The following is a 21,380-nucleotide window of genomic DNA, read 5'->3' on the forward strand; positions in this document are numbered from 1 at the left end:
AGGTAAATGCACTCACTGTCAACACGGAGACTCTCCAAGAACTTGCTACACACTTTCTCTTTAAATTTGTCACCTTCTGTCTCACTTGAAGGCTCAGCTCCGCAAGTAGCTGTTCAAAAATGATGCGGCCGAAAGATTTACGCCAGGGCTCTGGTACCAAGACCTTCCTTGATGCCATGCACGGTGGTAAAGTTCACCTCGCACGCTTCATCCTGGACGCCTTGGACGGACGGATCATCAACTCTAAGACAGAAAACAGCCGCACCCCGCTCATGTACGCTGTTCGCCTGCAAGACCCCGGTACCAGGGCCAAGTTCACCCGGCTTCTGCTGGAGAAAGGTGCTGATGTTAACTGCCAGGATGAGGACAGTCGGACGGCCCTCAGCCATGCCTGTGAGATGGGAAACCTGGAGGTGGTCAAGCTTCTAGTGCAGTTCAATGCGGACCCAGAAGTCTTTGACGCCTGGGGTAACAGCGCTCTAATGTATGCTGCCTTTTCTGGGCACAACCAGATTCTGGAGTTCCTGGTCCGTGCTTTCAAAAGACTGGGACTGAGGCTGGACAGACCCAATAACGCGGGCCATTCCGCCATCGAGGTGGCCAACTTCTTTGGACACAACCACTGTGTGCAGATTCTGAACTTTCCTTGCAGGAGGGGTGTTGGCACAGATGAGCCACTTGCTGTTTCAGGTACCATCAGTGAAAGAGAATGCCGGCTGCCTAACAGGCTCCCAAGGCATGTTCTGGAGAGGTTCTCCAAGCAGCTGAATAACGATGAAGACCTACTGCCTGGGGTATTTCAGAGACAGCTGAATATTGGAGACAGCAGTGGGCTTTGGAACCGCTTCAGATGCCCCAGGAGCCAGTCTCAAGACGACAACCATCGCCACAGCTGGGCTCTGCCTCCTCAGACTGAGAAAAGCAAGATTGAGGCAGATCACAGCGTTCTCTTCACTGCCAAACAACTGCAGAATTGCCAGCTTAAAGAGCTAAGAGCTAAAACACTGAACTCTCTGCCTGAGCCAAGCCAGAAAGATGTCAGCCGAGACACTGGACTCCAGGAGCAAACACCAGTAAGTTTTCCTCTCTGGGGAAAAGCAAAGTCGTTTAACCTGGACCTTCTGAGCAGCAGAAAGCAGTCCTATCAGGGTGATGTACGTGACATCAACCTGTCGACCAGCAAATTAAAGAGAGCCTCGCTACAGGATGAGAGATGCCTGATAGACAAGATGGAATGTCATGGAAACACCTGGGGCCTGACAAATGATGCTGACAAAAAGGTACTGGCACCAAAACCTCTTTTAAATGGCAACAGTCAGCCTGTGAGAGGACTCGATGAGAATGTCAAATCAACAAGAGAAGAGGCTAATGACGTCGCTACATCAAGCAGAAGAGAGCAGCAGAAGAGGGGAAGCGTTGGCCTGACCAGCAGACACAACAAACTGCTGTTTGCTAGGGGGGAGATGGAGGCCGGGAAGATCCCAAGTCGTACGCCGGGGTTCATGGGCCTCGGGACCAGACTGCTGCGTCGATTTACCGCACCGGAGTTCATGAGGTTGGTGATAGACTGTTCGGCTGGCTCCTCAAACGGCCGAGGGCGGATTTCCCGCTCCGAAACTTTCCCTCTTTCTCACACACATCAGCAGGTCAACAGCCAGCCGAGCGTTGACAGCATCAGTGGAGTGAAGTGTGAGTTTGAAAGCTGCTCATCTCAGTCCGCCCTCGATTAGAATAACACAATGTCTGGCTGGTGGGGACATTTTTACAGCGCTTAAAAATGTTGATTGCTTGGTGAAATATTCTATTCAGTGAGAAATACTAATCTTTTGCTTTTGTTGCAGTTCATTAGTTTTTTCAATGTTTATCAATAAAAGCAAGAGGGTTTAAAGCTAAGTGTTCAGTTGCATACATGCAATTTTGCTAATCTATATTTAAAATAATTTATAAATTAAGAGATCATCAGTCTGTGAGCTACTGAAAATAATTATTTTTGTTTCACATACTTTATATATAATAATAGGATTTATTTAATATTGTTTGTGTTTATAAGAAATATTGTATGTACTTTGCTTAAACGTATTCACTGACTGTGCACTGTATGATTCAAGCTGAATACCTAATAAATACTTGAAAACACGTGTGTGTGTGTGTGTGTATGTGTGTGTGGGATAAAATGAATTCCGATTCAATATGCATCATTTATTGATTTATACAAAATTAAAATGTGTAATTCTCTTTTTCATGAATGGTCCACACAAGAGATAGAAATACATGAAACACGTCAACATGTATCCGTGTCAGAATACAAAGACTATGTGCAAAGTGTTTCTCAGCAGGTGAACGTCCTGCAGCATCACATGCCAGGCCTGTGTGCTTTATCTAGGCAAACAAATGCAAATACAGTCATACACATCTTCAGGGCAACAACACACACGTCTTGTGGTTTTTAAAAAGTCCGACACAATACAAAGAGGGTTGTATCAGACGCAAACACTGAGATGTCACCTCTCACACACACATCCATGTGCTCATGTGCTCACACACATGCACACATACATACAACTATATACACTCACATTTCAGTCAAGAAAAGTAAAATTTCAAATTCATCTCATATACTTTACTCCAGTAGATCAGCAGGAACAATGACCTAATATTCAGTATTTTTATTTACATTATTAATTTATCTGCGTATGTTTCAAGTCCATACTTAATAATGAAACCTTATTTGCAATTCACACCATACAAACAACCCACAACACCTTTTGGAAATAAAGAATAAATAAGAAAAAGAGGAATATGGTATTGGTGATGTTCCAATGCCCAATAGTAGCAGCTGGGCTTTCATCTACCCATTTATTATGCTAATAACAGATAATTGTCTTTCCCGTCCCAGTTTGGTACATATTCAAGCATTCACATCAGGCCAGGTGTGCCTCCATTTGGCCATGCAAATAGTCTACTGTCAGTGTTTGTAGAGTGTACTGACCAGGTTGTTGTCCTGTTTCCACAATGGAGAGTGAGTGTGCAGAGGTAACTTTATTCTTCCTTAATTAATAATGTCACAATGAGCTACTGTGGTTTTCATAAGCTTTACACTGCTAGCAATAATGCCCACTATGAACACTAGAAAAGATTTTTAGAGTAGCACATTACACATAGTTTCGTGGAATATTGATGTTTGCTCTCAATTGATATGCACCATGTGGTGTTGCATTAAAGCCCACTGATTGTACCAGTAAGACCATCAATATTCGGTTGAGAGGTGAGGAACTGCATGCTGCCTTTAACTCACTCATAAAGTGCTTCTGTCATGCCTGAGACCATGCGCTGTCTGTCAACCAAACTTGCCGTCCTGCCACTATCACTCAGGCAGCAACATGCTGTCTGGATCTGCTTCTCTGGAGCTGATCTCCCGTTGGCTAGGGTGCTAGAGTTGGACCCCAGTGCTCGTCCTCGCCTGTTCAGGTCAGACTGAAGGTGGGTGTTGGGGAGCGGGAGCCCCACGGGGTCAGCAACGGGACATGCGCTTGCGATACTGCTCCACCAGTGGAACCAGGCACTGAGGTGAGCCGCTCTGCAGCAGGAAGGGGTGCTCCAGCAGGTCAGTGGCACTAGCCCGCTCTAGGGGGTCCCGAGTCAGCATACGGTCCAGGAAGTCCTTTAGAACGGGGGAGATCTGGACCAGAGAGCAAGGCACATACTTAAAATACATAAAACCAATTCATTGCTGCAGTAGTTATTTGTGACAATGATTAAACTAGTTGCTCTGGGGGAATGTGCTTGGGTACAGCGATATGCTGACATGCTTCCAATGAAAATGTGAGCGTTGTATCAGATATTGTTGTTAATAATGTTGTATCACGGAAATGTTTAGCAGGTCCATAGTCTTAATTTGGTATATCAGCATGCTAACATTTGCTTATTAGGACTAAACCCAGTGTACAGTGTACAAGCACAGCTGAGGATGATGGGAATATTACTAGTTTTGCAGGTATTTCTGCATGTCTGTCTGCTCTTGTACCTGGCTGACGTTTCGAACAGTAGGAGCCAGCTCATCCCTCAGTCTCTTCATAGCTGCAACGGGGGTTTCACTGAAGTACGGGGGCTCTCCATCCACCATCTCCACCACCATAATGCCCATCGACCAAACATCCACCTGGTGCAGGATCACACATTTAAATGACGTTAAAGATCTTACAGCACAGATTGCCATGGTTGGCATTTACCCTACATGAGCGAGATCACCGTTGTTATTCAGCGTGAGTGCATTTGAATGTGCGCCTCCTCACCTCAGTGCCATATGGTGATTTGGAAATGACCTCAGGAGCCATCCAATAGGGTGTTCCCACTAAAGATTTCCTTTTAGGGATGTCCTTGCTGATCTGAGCACAGAAGCCAAAGTCTGACAGCTTGACCTGTGGGGAACAAGAGAAATACCTTACTATCAAGATAGCGAAAAACAGAAAAAAAGAAAGGGTAACAGAATATCTTACCCTTCCATCTAATGTGAGTAGTATAGAATCGCTCTTGATGTCTCTGTGGATGACTCCCTGTGAATGCAGATAGGCCAGGGCTTGCAGAACAGCTTCACACACGGTGGCAATCTGCTCTTCACTCAGCCTGCAGGATAACACACACGCAAACAGATTTTACATTAACATTTCACACTATTCCATTAAGATTTACGACAAATCAACAGCTGAGAAAGTTGAAACCCATGAATCACCGTGCATTAAAGGCACCGATAAAGAGGGGAATGTTTAAAACAACAACTCCCACACAGCAGAATGACCAACAAAACATGTTCATTCCTCTACAGTGTTAATGCGACTTTGATATTTTACAAGCGCAACATAAAGACATCAGAGCCAGGAGTCCAACAATATTTTTTAGAACAGCAAGCAAGGTCATGTAACCACTGAAAAAACAAGGTAAGATGTACCTAACAGAGTGCTGTATACTCCCTCACATGATTCTCATCATATTTAAAAGACATGTCTAAAACTATATTAGGAAAGAAAGTTCCTGCAGTAATTCAGGCAGTAAGTCTTTTATTTAGGGAACATTTAATGAATCTAAAAATTATTCTACACAAGACTGTGTCCAGGAAAAAAATGAAGTAAAGGACCCATTATTATTATTATTATAAAACTATTAGGAGGCTCACCCAGTTTGTCCTGTCAATATTCGGATTATCTTGACATTATCTTTGACAAACAATGGTTGTGACAGTTGGCTCATTTTGTATATCATCTGACTTGAGAGAAGTTTTTCATCCCTTTGAGTCAAGCGATCTAACCTTGGTGTCATCCTATGGAGCTCATGCCAGCCATCTGTTAAAAAGATAAAATACATTGACCGCACAAAAACCTACGGCCTGACAAAATTCTCCCATCTGATAGTGGATATGTTTTCCTTATTTTTGATGTATGCACTATTGGAAAATGTGACAGCAGCAAGGAATTAAATTCTCAACTACAATTGACTTTCCACATGGCATCTAAACATGTACATATTGGACTTTGTCATTAAATGATGACTTTTCCTCAGAGAAAAGCAGCAGACATCGGGTGAGAGAGGGATGAATCAACACTGATCACCCAGCAGTCGATACCACACTACCCCCTTGTGGTTGATTTAGTTATCAAAAGATGATCACAACCAAACGAAAATGCAACAATGCAGTTTTCTTAAGCTGGACCAAGAGGATATCTTGGGGCCTGTACCTGGTTTCAGACACAATGTTGGTCAGTGCTCCACCTTGCAGGTACTCCATGATAACCCACAGCTCCTCCTCCACCAGGGCTGACTTAAACATCTCCACCACATTCCTGTGCTGATAGTCTCTCATGATGACCACCTGCAATAAGAAAAACATTCACTATAGAACCACAATGTTTAGATACGTAGTTAGTGTAGTGCTTTCATAAAGTTAGGAAACAATGTTGGTGTTGCAGAGTCAAAAAATATCTCCGAACCTAAGCCGAGATATCCTAGATAGCATAATCAGGGCTTATTTTCTTTACTTTAGCTCCTTTCAGAGCCACAGAAGACGTTATACAACTATTTTTACAAGCTGAGCAGTAGACTGGCAAACAGAACTTTATGTGTAACTAAAAGTAAGTCATGTTTATTTCAACCTGGCGCACTTCCAATAATGTAGCTATTATGACTCAATGGGTACTGCTAACTTGACTTTTGTCATTTATGTTGTAGAGATTTAGGGAAACAAGCCAACATTGATGCTCCAGGTGGAGACAAGCATTTAAAAAGTTGGAAAAACTGTAGGAGGCTCATACAGCTTGTTCCAAAATATGTTGTTCAGTGCAAGTCCTTGTTTTCTTGAATTTGTACAACGAAGGTGACATGTGCATAGTAAGCACGAGCCATAGAGCCACATTTATGGGAAATACACTGAGTTGAAATAACCTCAAATTATCCCTCACATGTTATAGACCACAAAGAATAGCAAACCTGAATCAAATGTATTGCTGTAATCTTGAATGCATTGTGTAATGGGGTTTTCTGTTGTGTTTGTTTTTGGGAATCATTTTGTACGTATTTGGATATTATACCTCATTAAAGAGCAACTCTCTCCTCTGCTGCCGCCGCAAGTCCATCATCTTCACGGCCACCTGCCTGCCGCTGTGCTTCTCTGTAGCGATACACACTACCCCTGTCGAGCCCTCCCCAATCTTCACAAAGTTCTCCAGGTAGGAACGTGGATCACCCTTGTCTACCACCATCTGTAGTGCCGCCTTAAACTGTTCATGGGTCACTTTTGGTGGGTCTGGTGGTGGTCTGGGCGGAGGATGTTGAGGAGGCCTGAAAGCCGGGGAGCATGTGCCTGGAGGACTAGTGGCTAGGGAGCCTGTAGGGGAGGGTCGAGGCTGGGAAGGGCTGTCTTGCCGGGGGTATGGAGGATTGAGGCATCCGGAGTGTCTGAGGAAGGGATCAGGCCCATTGGGCCTTAGCCCTATGTTTGGAGACAGGCCCAGCGTGTAGCTAGCCGAGGATCGCACAGTTCGCTGGGGTCTGATGCCGCCCACAAGAGGACTACTGTTGCCAGTGGGCAGGAAGCCGGAGTGGTACCTCACTGCTGACTCTGCCTGAACGATAAAAGACAAAAGGGGAAGAACATTAAGACAGGGAGCTGAAAGAAAGTTGGCCGCATGCCTGGGGTTCAAGACCTGCTTTAAAAGTGAATGTAAATTAAGTCCTTCCCTCCCACTCTCCATCCACTTCACCTGATATGACCCATGTAAAGATGTACCCAAGTGTCCCGCTGAGATCCTGCCAAACACACCATCGCTCATATTTTACAACCCCACTGGCACTTTAAACCCACAATTCACATTTTAACTCTAGAATCAAATCAAATAGTCAAACCTAGAGCTTTAATTACCTTTAGTGTAAATCCAATCAATATGCTGCCTCACTAAAGTTTCTACAACCTAAACTTGAAAATGATTGCTTGACAAAAAACTATCATCCAATGGATTCAAAACTCATGCACAAACTAGTACTAGTAATATGATGTACATAACGTTAGCAGAAATATGCATAAATTGGGTATTCTATGAATAATGTATTATCAGTGCACTTAATGGCCACAACGATGTGCAAATAAACTGCTGTAATGTCAGACTTACTTTCAGGTCATAGGAGGAGAACGGCCTCCCGGGGCTGTTCTGGGGGTGCATGTACATCGGTACGTTTGGCCGAAACTCCGTGGTGACTGTCGCTTGATCGCCATAAGGCTGCTGTACAGTCATAGCTGGGCTGTAAAAACAAGCTACAGGTCTCTGATTTGGTGGCACTCCCCCGAGGGAAGCTGGAAATCTCTCTTCCATATCACTCTCTCCTGAGGGGCTGCCCACCTCACCACTCATATAAGCCCGTGACTCAGCACCGGGATGTTCTGGGACGGAACGGGTTGCGAGGGTCCTTCAAGAGAGCTTGATGCTGATTTCATAGGTGGACTTGGCCTTTGCAAGATCCCATTTGGATGCAGAGTGATGCTCCTTTTCATGCCCAAGTAGGGGGTGTTGGTTTCACTGTGGATGTTCCTGGTCCTGTCCCTCCAGTGGTCTCGACCCACATCCTCGTCATCATTATCTTGGGTCAGGCCCTCGTATTGGTAAGTGTCGCCCTCGTTCACTTCCCCCAGCCTTCCCAGTGACTGGGCCCTCTTCCTGGCTGAGGGGCTGCTCTTCCTCAAAGAGTTAGAACTGGTCACAGACAGACGGTTCATATCATTGATCATGGCTGCGATGTAGTCTCCGTGACCGATCATGCTGCCTCGCACAATGGTCTGAAAGAGAGGCGTTTAGCTTTTATCACATTGCACTTGCCATGCTCACATTATAGAAAGCATTTGGACTGAAAGGAATAACGATGGTGACATAATCGTTGCTCAGAGGCGAATTAAATTTAGATTTGAGAATCTGTAATCTGACATCTTTGTAATTCTTCAGAGACGACTCAAATCATTTCCCCAGTGGCTCATTCTGACAATACTCTGTTAAATATACCAAGCAAATGTATCAGGAGATACACTTTAAAGTCAAACTGCTCCTATGTTGCAAAATTCAGAAATCACAGATAACTGTTCCTTTGGCCTTTCAGATGGTATGCATAGATAGCAGGCATGCAAATGCAACCCTGCCCTCACATAAAATGACCAGACAAACTTAACAGCTTTTGCCAGTGAGATTGTAGCAACTGTAAGCGAGAGTGTGTGGTGGCTCATCAGTCACTCTCAGGGTGGAGTCATGTTCAGTTCACAGCCAGTTAACAGCCTCTCCTGTTTCCCTGGCTCGGTGCCATTAAATCTGCACAGGGGGCAGAGGTCAGATGACATCTCACCTACTGCAGCACCTCTGTGAGAGGAGAGAATGGCAGCTGATAATGGCCCTGGTGAGATATCCTATTCTAGAAGATGCTGTAATAATAGTTGAAATAACAACTTTTTTCACAGTTTCTTCTTTTCCTCAGAGCAATAATCTGAAAGCTAGCCTACTTTATTTTCATCCAAATGTTTAGTTTTGTTGCATTATGAAGATCTAACCCTAACCACATCACACTCGTCTTGATGATGCTCCTAAAACCACAAAACTGACATGATGATTCTCATATTGAACAGCACTAATCCCGTTAGGGAATCAATGAAATGTTGGTGTCAAGGTGACAAACAGAATAAAACGTTTGCTACGTAAAGCACAGAAATCTTTAGATTCGCAGGCTTTATCACTTTTTGCTGTACCTGCACTTTTTCATCCCTTCTGTTTGACATCTGTGAGAGGCACCATCAACTGTTATAATTGCCTGCTTGGAGTAATACATCTTGTGGCCCCTCTGAGTATTCAACATTGTACAGTCGGTGTACACAGCAGGGTCATTAGCCCAGCCCCATGATAGCTATGAAAGATGCAGAGGGGGAGCATGCCTTCCTTCCACGTTGTCATTATGAGGATTAGAGCATTTTCTGAGACATCAGAATTCCAAAGGTCACTTCTGCCTCAATACAATAGGCAGCATATATTTATACATTAGTCACTCTGAAAGCTTAGCTTAATGAGGGCCTGGTTGAATGGTGTGCTAGTTATTAGTGATCAGTTCAAGGTAAGGTCGGAAGGGCAAAAAGAGTTAAGTGGAAGGTGTGGTGGTGTACCTTCTTTGGCCTCAGCTCCACCTCTGTGATCCTGGAAGGGTCCACCATGGGTTTGGGCCTGCGTAGGTTCTCTATCAGGCTCTGCCATTGCGTCGGCAGGCCCACAAAGCAGCCACGCTTGCAGTCAAATGAGGTGTGGACACGGTGCTCAAAGTTCTTGGGCGCTGATATCTCAGGCCTCTTCTTTTTCTTCTTGCGGAACATCCTCAGGTCCTCGAGGGCGACAGCTTGCCTGCTTCAAAATGACCCTGTAAGGAAAAAGCATTCAATCTTTAATAAACTGCCCTTAATATTACAGACAGCAAATGTTCAAGTATCTGTTATTATGATATTTGAATTTAAGCATATCTCTACTACACCAGTGATCAAAACAATGTTGCCACAGACTGACTACTCTCCTTATCTACTCTCTGTCCAAGTGTATTCAAATACAATTGGACAAGAGAGGCTCTTTCCACATGGGAGAAAATATTCAAATGGATCATCTGAAAGCTGTTCCTTGTCTGGGTTGTGTATGTCCCTGCACGCTGTCTTGTTTGCTGTCACAGACTTGTGCCTGTGAGAATGGCTCCAAGGAGAGCGGGTGGATTTGTAAGCACATGTGTAATGAAGGATATCTGGTCAATCAAGGCTTATTCATTCTTTTGCCATTTCACTGATGAGCACGTGGCCGAGCTGGCCAGCGCCCACAGGCTTTCAGTGCATTAGCAGGACGAGTACAACACGCAGACACAAACATGCACATACACTAATACTATGGCAGGCTATCCTTCATAAACCTTTTATAACTCTTTCATATCCCATCCTAATTAGTAGCTTGTGTGCCCTTGATTGCAGGAAGGGTAACCATTTAATCCTTGGACGGATGGCCATGAGTTTGGTGAGCCACTAACTCTGGTTTTGTATATGTTAATCCTTTTCTTTTCATTCATGTGGAGGGAAATAATTAAATACAGTACATCTCATTTCCTCCGCTGTACAGCTGTACTGGGAGATAATCACTCACATTTAAGTCTCATGATTAGTATTAATACTGTTTCATGTAGCGCTCAGTATGGAGGACGTTCCGGCGAGCTATGCTAGCTGTTTGGCTCTAACGATGGCAATAGTGGTCTTTTGGTCAGTCAGTGAGTTGTGAATTTGGGTAAGTCACTCGTGGCCACAAGAGGACAAATTGGGATAACTTTGAGCTCCTATTCTTTTATCTAGCACCATGATCGGGTCTGATTCTATTTTGTTCCATATTTTGGTTTGTGACCAAATACCAACAAAACTGACATTCCCATCAGCCTCAGCGTTACTTTGAGTTTACTGCTAATTAAGGAAGTATAAGAAAAAACATGTGTTCGGGACACATGTAGCCCAAGTTGAGAAAAACCAAAAAGGTTTGCATACCCAAATCAGATTTTAAATGTTCAATATGAAACCATGTGAACATGGAGGCAATATTATTGTGAGAATGTTAGCACTGCATGACTCCTAGTCTTGTTTATTTCAGCAAAATCTACAAGGTTCTCCTTGAATATCAGATACAATCTCTCATCTTGCACTGGGAAATGGTGGGAGTTGAGAAAATTAGTTTTGCACTCGTCTGCAGCTCAGCAGGTCATCACGCAGGCCGCCTCCTCCTTCTCCACCTCCGCCCTCAGACCAGTGTGGCTCTAATCTGCATCAACGATGCCTGTTTTGAACTGTATCGTTGACTACCCCTCACCACTCGCCCCGTCTCACCACCAGAGGGTAAAAGGAGGTCAGGCCCACTGGTCACATCAGCCAGCCAAAACCTGCTTCAATAAAGGACGGTGTAGAAAGGATAGGGGGTGTCCCCTTCCAAGGATAATTCTGTCACAAGGCTAATATGCTAAGTGTTGCATAAGTACATCACTGTGCCTCCCTTTGTACATAATGTGGTGCTGGGAAGGACTTTAATTCCATGTGACAGGGACATTATGTTGTGTGGGCTCTCAGGAGGAGGTGAGATAGGAGTCAGACCTGGATGTATTAGAGAGACAGGGACTCAGTTTCCTTCCGACAGACACAGAAAGGCTTTTAAGCACCAATTGTGGCTGTTTTTAAATAACGAACGTTTGAGAAAACAAGCTGCAAAACAGAAGATTGCAATCTCTGCTATTTTCTTTTTCCGCTGCACAAGAGACTATCTGCTTAGATAGCTGTTCAGCGTTGCAGATGTTGGCATTTCCTGAACAAATATTTACACATCGGGCTCATGTATCCTTTTACAAGCAGCTCAATCAATATTTACTCATGAGTCTAATGCAAACTGCTACAGTACTCCACTGCCAGCTATAATGGGGTGATAATAGCACAAATATGATGGCTGCTTTGTATAGTGCTTCATCAGTTCAAAGCAGCAGAGAACACAACACAGCATTCATTATTCATTCTCATTTTTATAACCACTGAGATATTAGAGGCGAGCAGAAACACATATACACAACACACATGTTGATTAATGCCAAATGATTTAAAAAGTTGACGCAATTATTGATTTACACGTTTTAATCACAGGAAACTGGCTTTATATTGAACCCTGTTACTCCGCCAGACTTATGACTGTCTTTATAACAATATTCTGTTGATCTGTTATCCCGTCGTACAGTACATATACACAGAGCTAAACTTGCACAGTGCATAATCACGCTTTCTGGTCACATCTTTTGAAACTGTAGGGACTTGAGCCTATGCCTCAATGGCTTGTCTTGAATCTATCAAAGTGCAGAGGCAAAACTCAGCTGGCTGCTGTCAGAGATATAAGAGCCAAAGAGGATGAGGTCACTCCGAAATTGTGCTAATTTAGGTATTTCCATCTCTACAACTGTGTGCAGTAGCAAAAAATTTAATAAATCCAACAAATCATTAAGAACTTAAATCTCACTCACAGAAAGTCACATGAGAATGAAACAGTTTGAAGCAAGTCTGCTTATCAAGTCTGACACAACATGAGAAAAACAAAGATGATGGAGCATGCAAGTTAAAACACGCAAATAGATCTTGTTTTCTCTGCAGAACCACCACTTAATCACAGCCATACATCGGTTTTTCCAGGCTCAAATGGATCTCAGACTTACCCCCCCCTGATGGTGCTTCTTCACCTGACAGAGCAGCCGGGCCTTTCATGCCATGCATACGTTTCCCACACACAACATGACAGAAGAGGAGAGGGCATGCTCACATTCCTCTCGTGTTCAAATCCCCCCGAGCAGTTTGTGTTGTGGATGAGTGGGAGGGGATCGAGAGATAAGAGAGATATTGGATTTGCTCGATGTTAGTGCTTCGAGCTCTGTTGAATGATTTTTTTCCCCTATTTGCCCGGATTTCTGTTTGTATCTCTTTTTTTTGGCATGCATGCAGAAATGAAGTGAGTGTGCAGGTGACTGCGCAAGCAGGATTAGCATGGTGTTCAATCCTTCACTGATCTAATTTTAGGACACATCATGCCTTCCACCACCCCTCCTTCCTATCACCAGACGCATGTTTATTTTGTACAGGATTCATGATAAATAGCGAGATGTTGGAGAACAGGTAATCTTCTTTTTGTGTTTGCCATTGCACGTACAAGCATAATCCAGCTATGCTGAATTACAGGGGGCTACATTTATTTTATAGTAGTAAAAATAGCATCAAGGTCTTATATGCTGCTTTAGACTCTGCCGTGCAGTGTTGAGGGGCTTAGAGATTGCTTCTCTATCAGCTTCATTATGATGACCGTTCTGCCCTTTGAGTGTAATGAGACTGCCTTTCAAGAGGGAGGAAGGGGGTCTTGGTTGGTCATCTCCTTTTCCTTGTGCTTTGTTACGCACGCACGCACACACACACACACACACACACACACACACACACACACTATCTGAGGGCATGAAAAGGGTGCACAAGCACTGGACGTGACCGGACAGTCCAATAGCAGTATTTATGATTTAAGTTGATGTCTGCTTTCTCTTTGAAGTCACCTCTGTAGACATGGAAGGATTGTCAATAGGAGACAAGTGATGTAATAAGCTGCACTCAATGACATGGAATAACACGTAGCTTTCATGCATATTTCATGCTAGTGGTCTAATACATCATGCACGACAAAGCACTTGGAATACAAGAAATGTCGGAGGATGTCACACACATACTGCCTCTGTAAAGTTGCCCATTGTGCAGCGGTTAGAGATGGCAATGTCGGTTGGTTGGTCGGTTCACCACTTTGGTCCAGACTGAAATAGCTCAGCAACTATGGGATGGATTGCCATGAGGTCTACAGAGGATGAATCCCAACGACTTTGGTGATCCACTGACACCTCCTCTAGCACCACTGTGAGGTTTACATTTGTGATTTTTAGTCAAACGTCTCAACAATTATTGGATGGATTGCCCTAAATTGGCATCTACACAAATAGCAACGGATGAAATGCGCTACTTTTCATGATCGCGGACATCAGGTCCACATTTTTAATTTGTCCTAAACTTTGGTTGATGACCAAATACATGCAAAAAAAGACATTTCCATCAGCCTCAGCTGCACTTTTAGTTTTTCTGCTAATTAGCTAATTATCTGAGATGATAATAAACATGATACCTGAATAGCCTCAGCGTGTTAGCATAGTCCCACAGAGCCACAAGCGTGACTTTAGACTCTTGGTCGAGGATCATAACATTGAAGGAGCTATTCAAAAGTGTCACCAGCAAAGAGAAAACGCAGGTGAAGATGTGGGCCAGTTGTTTCTAAAGCGGTCAAACAAGAACTTTCCCTGTCCTCCTCAAAGTATTTCTGATAAAAGCTCCACTCAGGAGTCAGGACACGATGTAGAGCATACCCAAGACAAGAACATGTGACCTGAACGTTATGGACTATTTTCAGTATATAGTTTATGAAAAGTAAAGCACAGTTTAAGTTCAGAGAGTGTGCAAACTATGATTGTAAAGAATGTCTGAGTCAAATAGTAATCAATGAAATGACATCCATATTTTGCCTTTGGGCGTTAAGCAGAGATGACCCATATTCACATAGAGAGTTCATTGATAGTGACATATCTCGGGGTATTTCAAATGTCACATAACTCGCAGCGATGCGTCATGCGTAGGCTTTCACTCAAAAGTAGTTCAAGTCGGAAATGGTTTGAAGTCACAGAGCACTGCCATTCTGAGAAAGTAAACAATCAGAGAGCTTGTCGTCATTTTCTTGCATGCTGAATGCGTAAGAAAAGGCTTCAGGATTGAAAGTGTATAGCAAAAAATGTGATGCCCGTGCCCAACAATGTGGGATTTCGGTTTTTCAAGGGCAGACATCTGCGCAGGAGTGCACATTAGTCTTGTGTTAATATTGACAGGAGGAAACCAGAAATGAGAGGTCAAGAGAGAAAGAAAAAGAGTGGGGGAGGAAAGGAGCGTCTGGACACTCAGATGTTGTAACTGAAAAAGAGATGGAATAGAGAATACAACCGAGAGGACAGAAATGAAAAGAATAAAGATTAGGACGACATAGAGTTAAAGTGTCAGTGCCGTGAAAATACATCTTCGCACATTTTTTGTTGTTGTCTGATTTAGAGGCACTGTTTTGTGGACGGCAGCAATCTCCGGTTTGAAGATAAAACCTCTTTTCTCCGTCATCTCGAGCAGCTTTGTCTGCAGTAAACAAGCCACCGTAAAGGGGAATGGAGGACAGGAAACTTACAGCAACAGAGTGCGTACATCATTCTGTCACCTGACATGTTGGCACGGGTTCTCCCGGTTCAGATAATGGACAAGAAAACAAGTTTGTTGTATCCCCGCAGCGAAGAGTGTGGACATAAATGCACACAATCTCCATCTACTCAAACACCTCAACATAATGACATTGTAAAAGCAACACTTTTAGTGTCCTGGGACAGAGAAAAACTAACTCTTAACTCAGGAAGTATGCTTCTCCATTCTGTAAAGCAATGTGTGTACTATGGGCTAGGCAGGATAGTTGGGAAATGCAGCACTGACCCAACACTCTGTTTAATTAAAGATCCTCTTGGCTCTCACAAGTGCTTTGAACAATTTGACGCTGTGGCGATAGAGACGTATGATCAGCCTGGACCAATGTACGAGCCCAACTCTTCTCTCTTGGGTCTAATTTATTGATGCGCCAGGACTCGGTGCAAGCTTTACTGTACGCGCATGTGCTTATGAAAGCTTTGATTTATATTTTTTTCACCCACGCCTCAGCACGTCTCTCCCAGGGACAAAGCACCAACCATTTTTAACCTCTGATTCTTTCATGGTATCAATCTGCACCGACTCTGCTGCTCTCCTCTGTCACCCAGCATGGGTGCTGTATCAGCCCAGAGAGGGGAATCATGGCATGCTGTCCTAATTTGGACTCTGTTTCAATCCTTAATGCTGCTAATGCACAATGTCCCCTCCTTCGGCTGACATGAAAACAAGTATGAACAACAGGGCACATGACAACAATGTACCACCTACGCCTGCGTGTTGTGTTCAGTCAGTGTCCCGGGACATGCAGTAGAGTCTGTGCTTCTGGTTTTGTGTTGCACTTAGAGCATAAAAGCAAGATGGGTGACATGCCTCCCAAAAACTTCTAAACGACTTCAGACTTTGGAGTGTACACATCGTCCTCAGTAAAGCAGATGTCCAGCTGTGTGTGTGTGTGCATGTGTGAGTGTGTGCACCAAAGATACCTTCTCTGTCACCTCCTCTAGCCTTTCCCTCCTCCTCCTTGAATATCAACGAGTAACCTGATACACAACCAAATGGTAGATTAAGTGCAGAGCCTCAGTTACATCATCAGACTTATAAAATGCACTACAAAAAACAGAAATACAGAGAATACAATTTAGATCAAATTCAAAGTCCCTTGTGTTGATCCCCTACGGCATATGTCTGCAGTCACAACTCCGAAGCAAGTGTGCTTGCATGTTGCAATTCTGTCAATAAGAGGGCAAAGGTGAGACTAAAATCGAATTACTTCTTTAAAGCACCTTAGCCTCAAATTGATTTTCACTAGGGATTTTGCATCTAATAGAGAGACTTAACGAGAAACTTAACCTGTTTTCAACAAGAGTAGATTCCTTGTTTATTAATGTATCAAAACAGAGCACAGTTCTCCCACATTCATGCAAGCTTTCACACAACAGGTTTTCTACATTTAAGTATGAAAGTAAATGCTGTCAACAAAATGTGTTATGTCAGTCTCCTGTGTGCCTGCTAGGGATGTGTGTATACATACATGCACTGGGAGGACCAGAAAGATCAGCTGAGAACTCAGCCTTCACACACACACACTAAAATACACAATGGAAAAAAAACAGGAAGCTTCTGTCCACAGTGCCCATAGCAATGGCACAGTCTGTATGTGTCAAGTGTGAGCTATCTCAAGGAGATTGTTGTATCCTTTTACTTCAAATAGAGGTTGAGGACAGAAGAGGCAGAGACTCGGAGGGAGAAAGGGGATGTGGGGATTTTTTAGCAGGGGTGAGCTTAAGGTGAAGGCTCTTTTGAGATGCAGTCCATCACTGAATACATCCAGCAACCGTCTCTGTCTTCCCTTTTTTTCTTTATTTCTCCCCCACATCAGCACCTGGCTGCACGGCATTCTGTTGACAGCCTTTCCACCATCTCTTCCTCCACCAAGGCTGATTCCGACGGCATATAGCCTGCTCTTCCCTATCAATGACGTTAAGCCTCTTTTCCTTTCCCCCACCCCCTCTCTTTCCCCCACCCTCCTCTCCGCGGAAAGAGGAAACAGGGGCTCTGGAGGGATAAATCATTGTTAGAAGAGGAAGAATAAAATAAGTCATCTCCCTTACCTTGCCGTCTAGTGAAGAAGAGAGCCTCTCCTTCAGGAAGGATTGGAAGCGGGAGTGCGCGCACACACACACTTGCACACACGATTATACACTCACATTCACACACATACACTCACACATGGACATGCACGCTCTCCCTCCCTCTCTCATACAACGACAAGGAGTGCTGGCTCTCAAGCAAGCGCACACTGCAGGCTGCCGCTTGCCTGGGAAAGCCTGATGCGTTCCTCCCTCCAGGCAGAAGCACACACTGCCATCTCAAAGGCTCTTTGTTGGGGCTGATTTATCCCTGGCTCCGTGGCTGAGTGCTGCTCCGTGTCCCGGTGCCTGCTCCTGGGGACACAGGGTGACCGTAAGAAGGAGGGAAGACGCCATGAAGGGGAAAGACAGCATCCAGGAGGAGAGACTATCACGGCCCCATACAGCTCCTTCCATTCCCCCCCTCTCCCTCTCCGTCTCTGTCTTGCTGTCGCTCCCTTTCTCTCTCTCACACACACACACACACACACACACACACACACACACACACACACACACGCACACACACACACACACGCACACGCACACACTCCCTCCCTCTTTCCTTTCCCTGCCTCTCTCTTTATCGCTTCCCTCCTTCTCTACCTCCTCCCACTCCCTCATTGGGCTGCACAATAATTTATAGTGTATGTGTGTGTGCGTGTGTGTTTTAAGCAGGTTTCTAGTGACTGTAAGGAGAGGAGAGCTCCACTACACCACATCACCTGGGCTACCTTTCACCCACCTCCCTCTGTCTCCTTTTGCACGCAACGTGGGTGACACGAGAACACGAGAGTGCCGCTGCGCTCGCCCAGTGTGCTGCTGTTCAGTCAAATGCATTATCCATTGAATGACAGGGTCAGGGATGGCAGATGGCGAGAAGGGTTGTTGTATCTGTGTGCGTTAAGTGTGCGCGCGTGTGTGCGTGTGTGTGTGTGTGTGTGTGTGTGTGTGTGTGTGTGTGCGTGTGTGTGTGTGTGTGTGTGTGTGTGAAGGAGGGGGCTATTTCTGTTGAGGGTGCAATCATCATGCTCACAATCTCATTACAATCCATTGTGACCCAAAATAATTGTGTATGAAGAAACTGAAGTTACAACCCTGCCCCAGTCTACCGTCCTCATTATTTGACTGAATTATTCCCCTCTCCTTTCACCACAATCATTTCCTGAATTATTTATACAACCAGACACAAAGCAGGAACATGTATTAGGGTCAAATCATACAGAAATTGCTAGCAGAGTGAGCCAGATTTGGGGCATACATGTTATACATGGGGTTTTGATATGATGAATTGCTTGCAGAGGCACTATAACAAGTTTAAATGAGGATGTTCCTCCTCACACTCAAGTGAAAAAGGCTCCACTGAACCAATCTGCATGACAAAGGCAGATTTGCCAGCTGGGGGGTATAGCAGACACAACCCCTCCCTCTCTTTCACTCTTACTTGTCAGCATTATTGTCACAAATATATTTTTGCTCCGTCTTATTTTCCTGATTTCTTTTGAGCTTAAAGCTGACAACAGCCATCTTGTAATAGGTGTCTTCATGCAAGAAATTGTAGTTATCCCAAAAACAGTCCTGTTTGCTCTCACTTCCTCTGCTTGGTAAGTATGAAGGGAAACTGAATGGGTCAAAAAGGTCAATTAATGAAACACTTCGGCTTTCGTGATTCGGTTTACTGAACCTGACCCTTAAAAATAAATACGGCAATTACATAATAAGAAATAAATGACATAGGTCATTATTCAAAGAGTTCATTTTGTTAAAAAGAAGAACATGCATTTGGTCTCTTGACCTAAATACTGTTGTACCATTGGCAAAGAAATACATGTTTGATTTGAAGACAAAAGACTTTGACATGTGTAAATTAATACATTTATTATTGTTGTGCTTTTGCAAGATATGTGAGTTATATAGTAAATTGTCTCTGTAATGGCACATTATTTGATCATTCTTTTGTTAGCTTGTCTGTATGGAGAGACATTCTAATGGTAACTAAGATTTCTGTAAGATTCAAATGTATTTATCAGCTTCACTGTCAGACTTCATGACCTTGCTAAAGCATCTCTCCCCCCACCCTTTGGATGAATAGTGGAAAACAGCTTGTGATGTAAAAAAGGGCTTAGTGACAAGAGCAGTCTTACACCAGTGTCATTAAAATGAAAGCCTAGGGGGTGTATAAGTGATACTGCCTTAATTGTTTGCATTTCAATTTGTTCTATTGTTTAGGTTGATTTTGTTAGGATTACACCAGGGGTTATCAGGGTTCATACATTTAAAGCAAATGTAATTTCTTGTCAAAATCCGTTGACATTTCTAGATGACCTATAAATGCATTTTATTTTCTATAAGATTAAGGCAACTACAGTTAATGAGACAACGCTTGTGTCATTCTGCAATAGTGTCATAATATGGAAACATATTTCTGCTCAGAGAAGAAAAAGTATATATAATAAAGTAAGTAAAAATGCTCATTGTACTGTAAGTCATAATTATGACACAAAATGTCACATTTATGGCATACTAAGTCAAACTTGAAAGATGGTAAGTCATAGTTTCGATTTAATCGGTTAAAAATTTTTGATATAGTAGGTCAACATTAAGGGAACTAAGTAAAAATGATGAGCTACTATGAGTTATTTTCTTCGAGTTTTTTTTCCCATTCCCTGGCTTGAATGGGTCTCCATGCTTTTTCTTCAATAAATTGGTCTCGTGATTTGCTGCTGCACTTTTGGAGGCTCTTCCCTCTCCATGCCTGCATGGCGAGCCAAGTGCAGTTCATCTTGATGCACTTCTAAGTGAGGTACTGTCGAGGCTTAGGCGGACAACATCCAGTGAACCGGTGCATGCAAAGGCACACCGTACAAATGGGTTAAGAGCTCTGACTGGATGGGCCATGAGTATTCTTGTCCATCAAAGTAACAGTGTTGGACAAACGCTCTTCTCTGAGGGCCTGTCCAAAGCACATTAAGGAAAGGTAGCTTGCTTGTACCATCTGTCCACTGCAGTAAGGGAGAGCTATGGATTTTCTGTCTAAGACGCTATCGGAGTCATTCGCTGCTTGCTTTCATGAGATGAGCTTTTAATAAGTCCTGCCAAATAGCAAACCATAGAGGGTGCCTTATGATGTGGTTATGCTGTTATTATGATTGAAGTGCATCATGTTGCATATCATTTATCGCAGAATTTCAGCTGCTCTCAGTGCAAAGCCAACATTTAAAGTAGACAGTTTGGGAACTCACCAGTTGAGAGGATCTTGGCTGACAGTGTCATATTTCCAGAATGAGATTAAAGTATGTTCCTCCAGTGCTCCATGAGCATGTAACAGCAGCAGCACTCTGTTCCACAGTACATCGGGGTAGTGACCTCTTATAACCAAGGCCTGCTCTGGCCACAACTGCAAGGGTGGATTTCACTTGCTAATGAGCCAGCCACCTATCTTCTAGCCATTCATCAAAGTCTGCCCAGTGTGTGAAGTACAGTAGATTAGGTTTACTCTCACCATTTTAGCAGTGGGCTTCTGTGTAACCTCTCATGGACCATGATTAACACTTGGCAAGCAGAATGCATAATTTGCTAAGAAAAGTCTTATGCCTGGTGTTGGGATTTCTTAAAACACAAGGATACCCTGCAATGAGAACATTGAATTAAATCACTTCATGAGAATAAGTAGCAATAACGATGACATTTATGACGGTTTCTGTTTGTATTCATACAGACCAGTGTTGACTCTTTGAACTGCTGCAACAGATTACAGTCAGCACTAAATTGTTCTTGCTCCCCATTAGTAATCAAAATACCGTTACCAAGAAAACAATGCACGCTTTCCCTTGCATGTCCCCTGTGGACACAGCATTACTAAAAGAAAAACAAACTTCCCTAGTCATCAG

General features: G+C 43.7%; 2 protein-coding genes across 2 annotated transcripts; one reads left to right on the plus strand and one right to left on the minus strand.

The window, feature by feature from the left end:
- LOC117725487 lies at nt 1-2,123 on the plus strand. Its single transcript, XM_034525692.1, has one exon. It carries the CDS (start codon nt 120-122, stop codon nt 1,728-1,730), a length of 1,611 nt encoding a protein of 536 aa, XP_034381583.1. The 5' UTR covers nt 1-119; the 3' UTR covers nt 1,731-2,123.
- Nucleotides 2,124-2,303: 180 nt separating this feature from the next.
- Nucleotides 2,304-9,880, minus strand: LOC117751688 (serine/threonine-protein kinase PAK 6). Its single transcript, XM_034563641.1, is given in 9 exon segments — nt 2,304-3,679; nt 4,025-4,159; nt 4,293-4,418; nt 4,497-4,623; nt 5,730-5,863; nt 6,579-7,112; nt 7,656-7,930; nt 7,933-8,317; nt 9,677-9,880. Coding segments are annotated over 9 exon segments (2,088 nt in total). The 3' UTR covers nt 2,304-3,511.
- Between the last annotated feature and the right edge of the window lie 11,500 nt (nt 9,881-21,380).

This window comes from Cyclopterus lumpus, chromosome 22 (genome assembly GCF_009769545.1).
Source record: "Cyclopterus lumpus isolate fCycLum1 chromosome 22, fCycLum1.pri, whole genome shotgun sequence".
NCBI classification, from domain to species: Eukaryota; Metazoa; Chordata; class Actinopteri; order Perciformes; family Cyclopteridae; genus Cyclopterus; species Cyclopterus lumpus.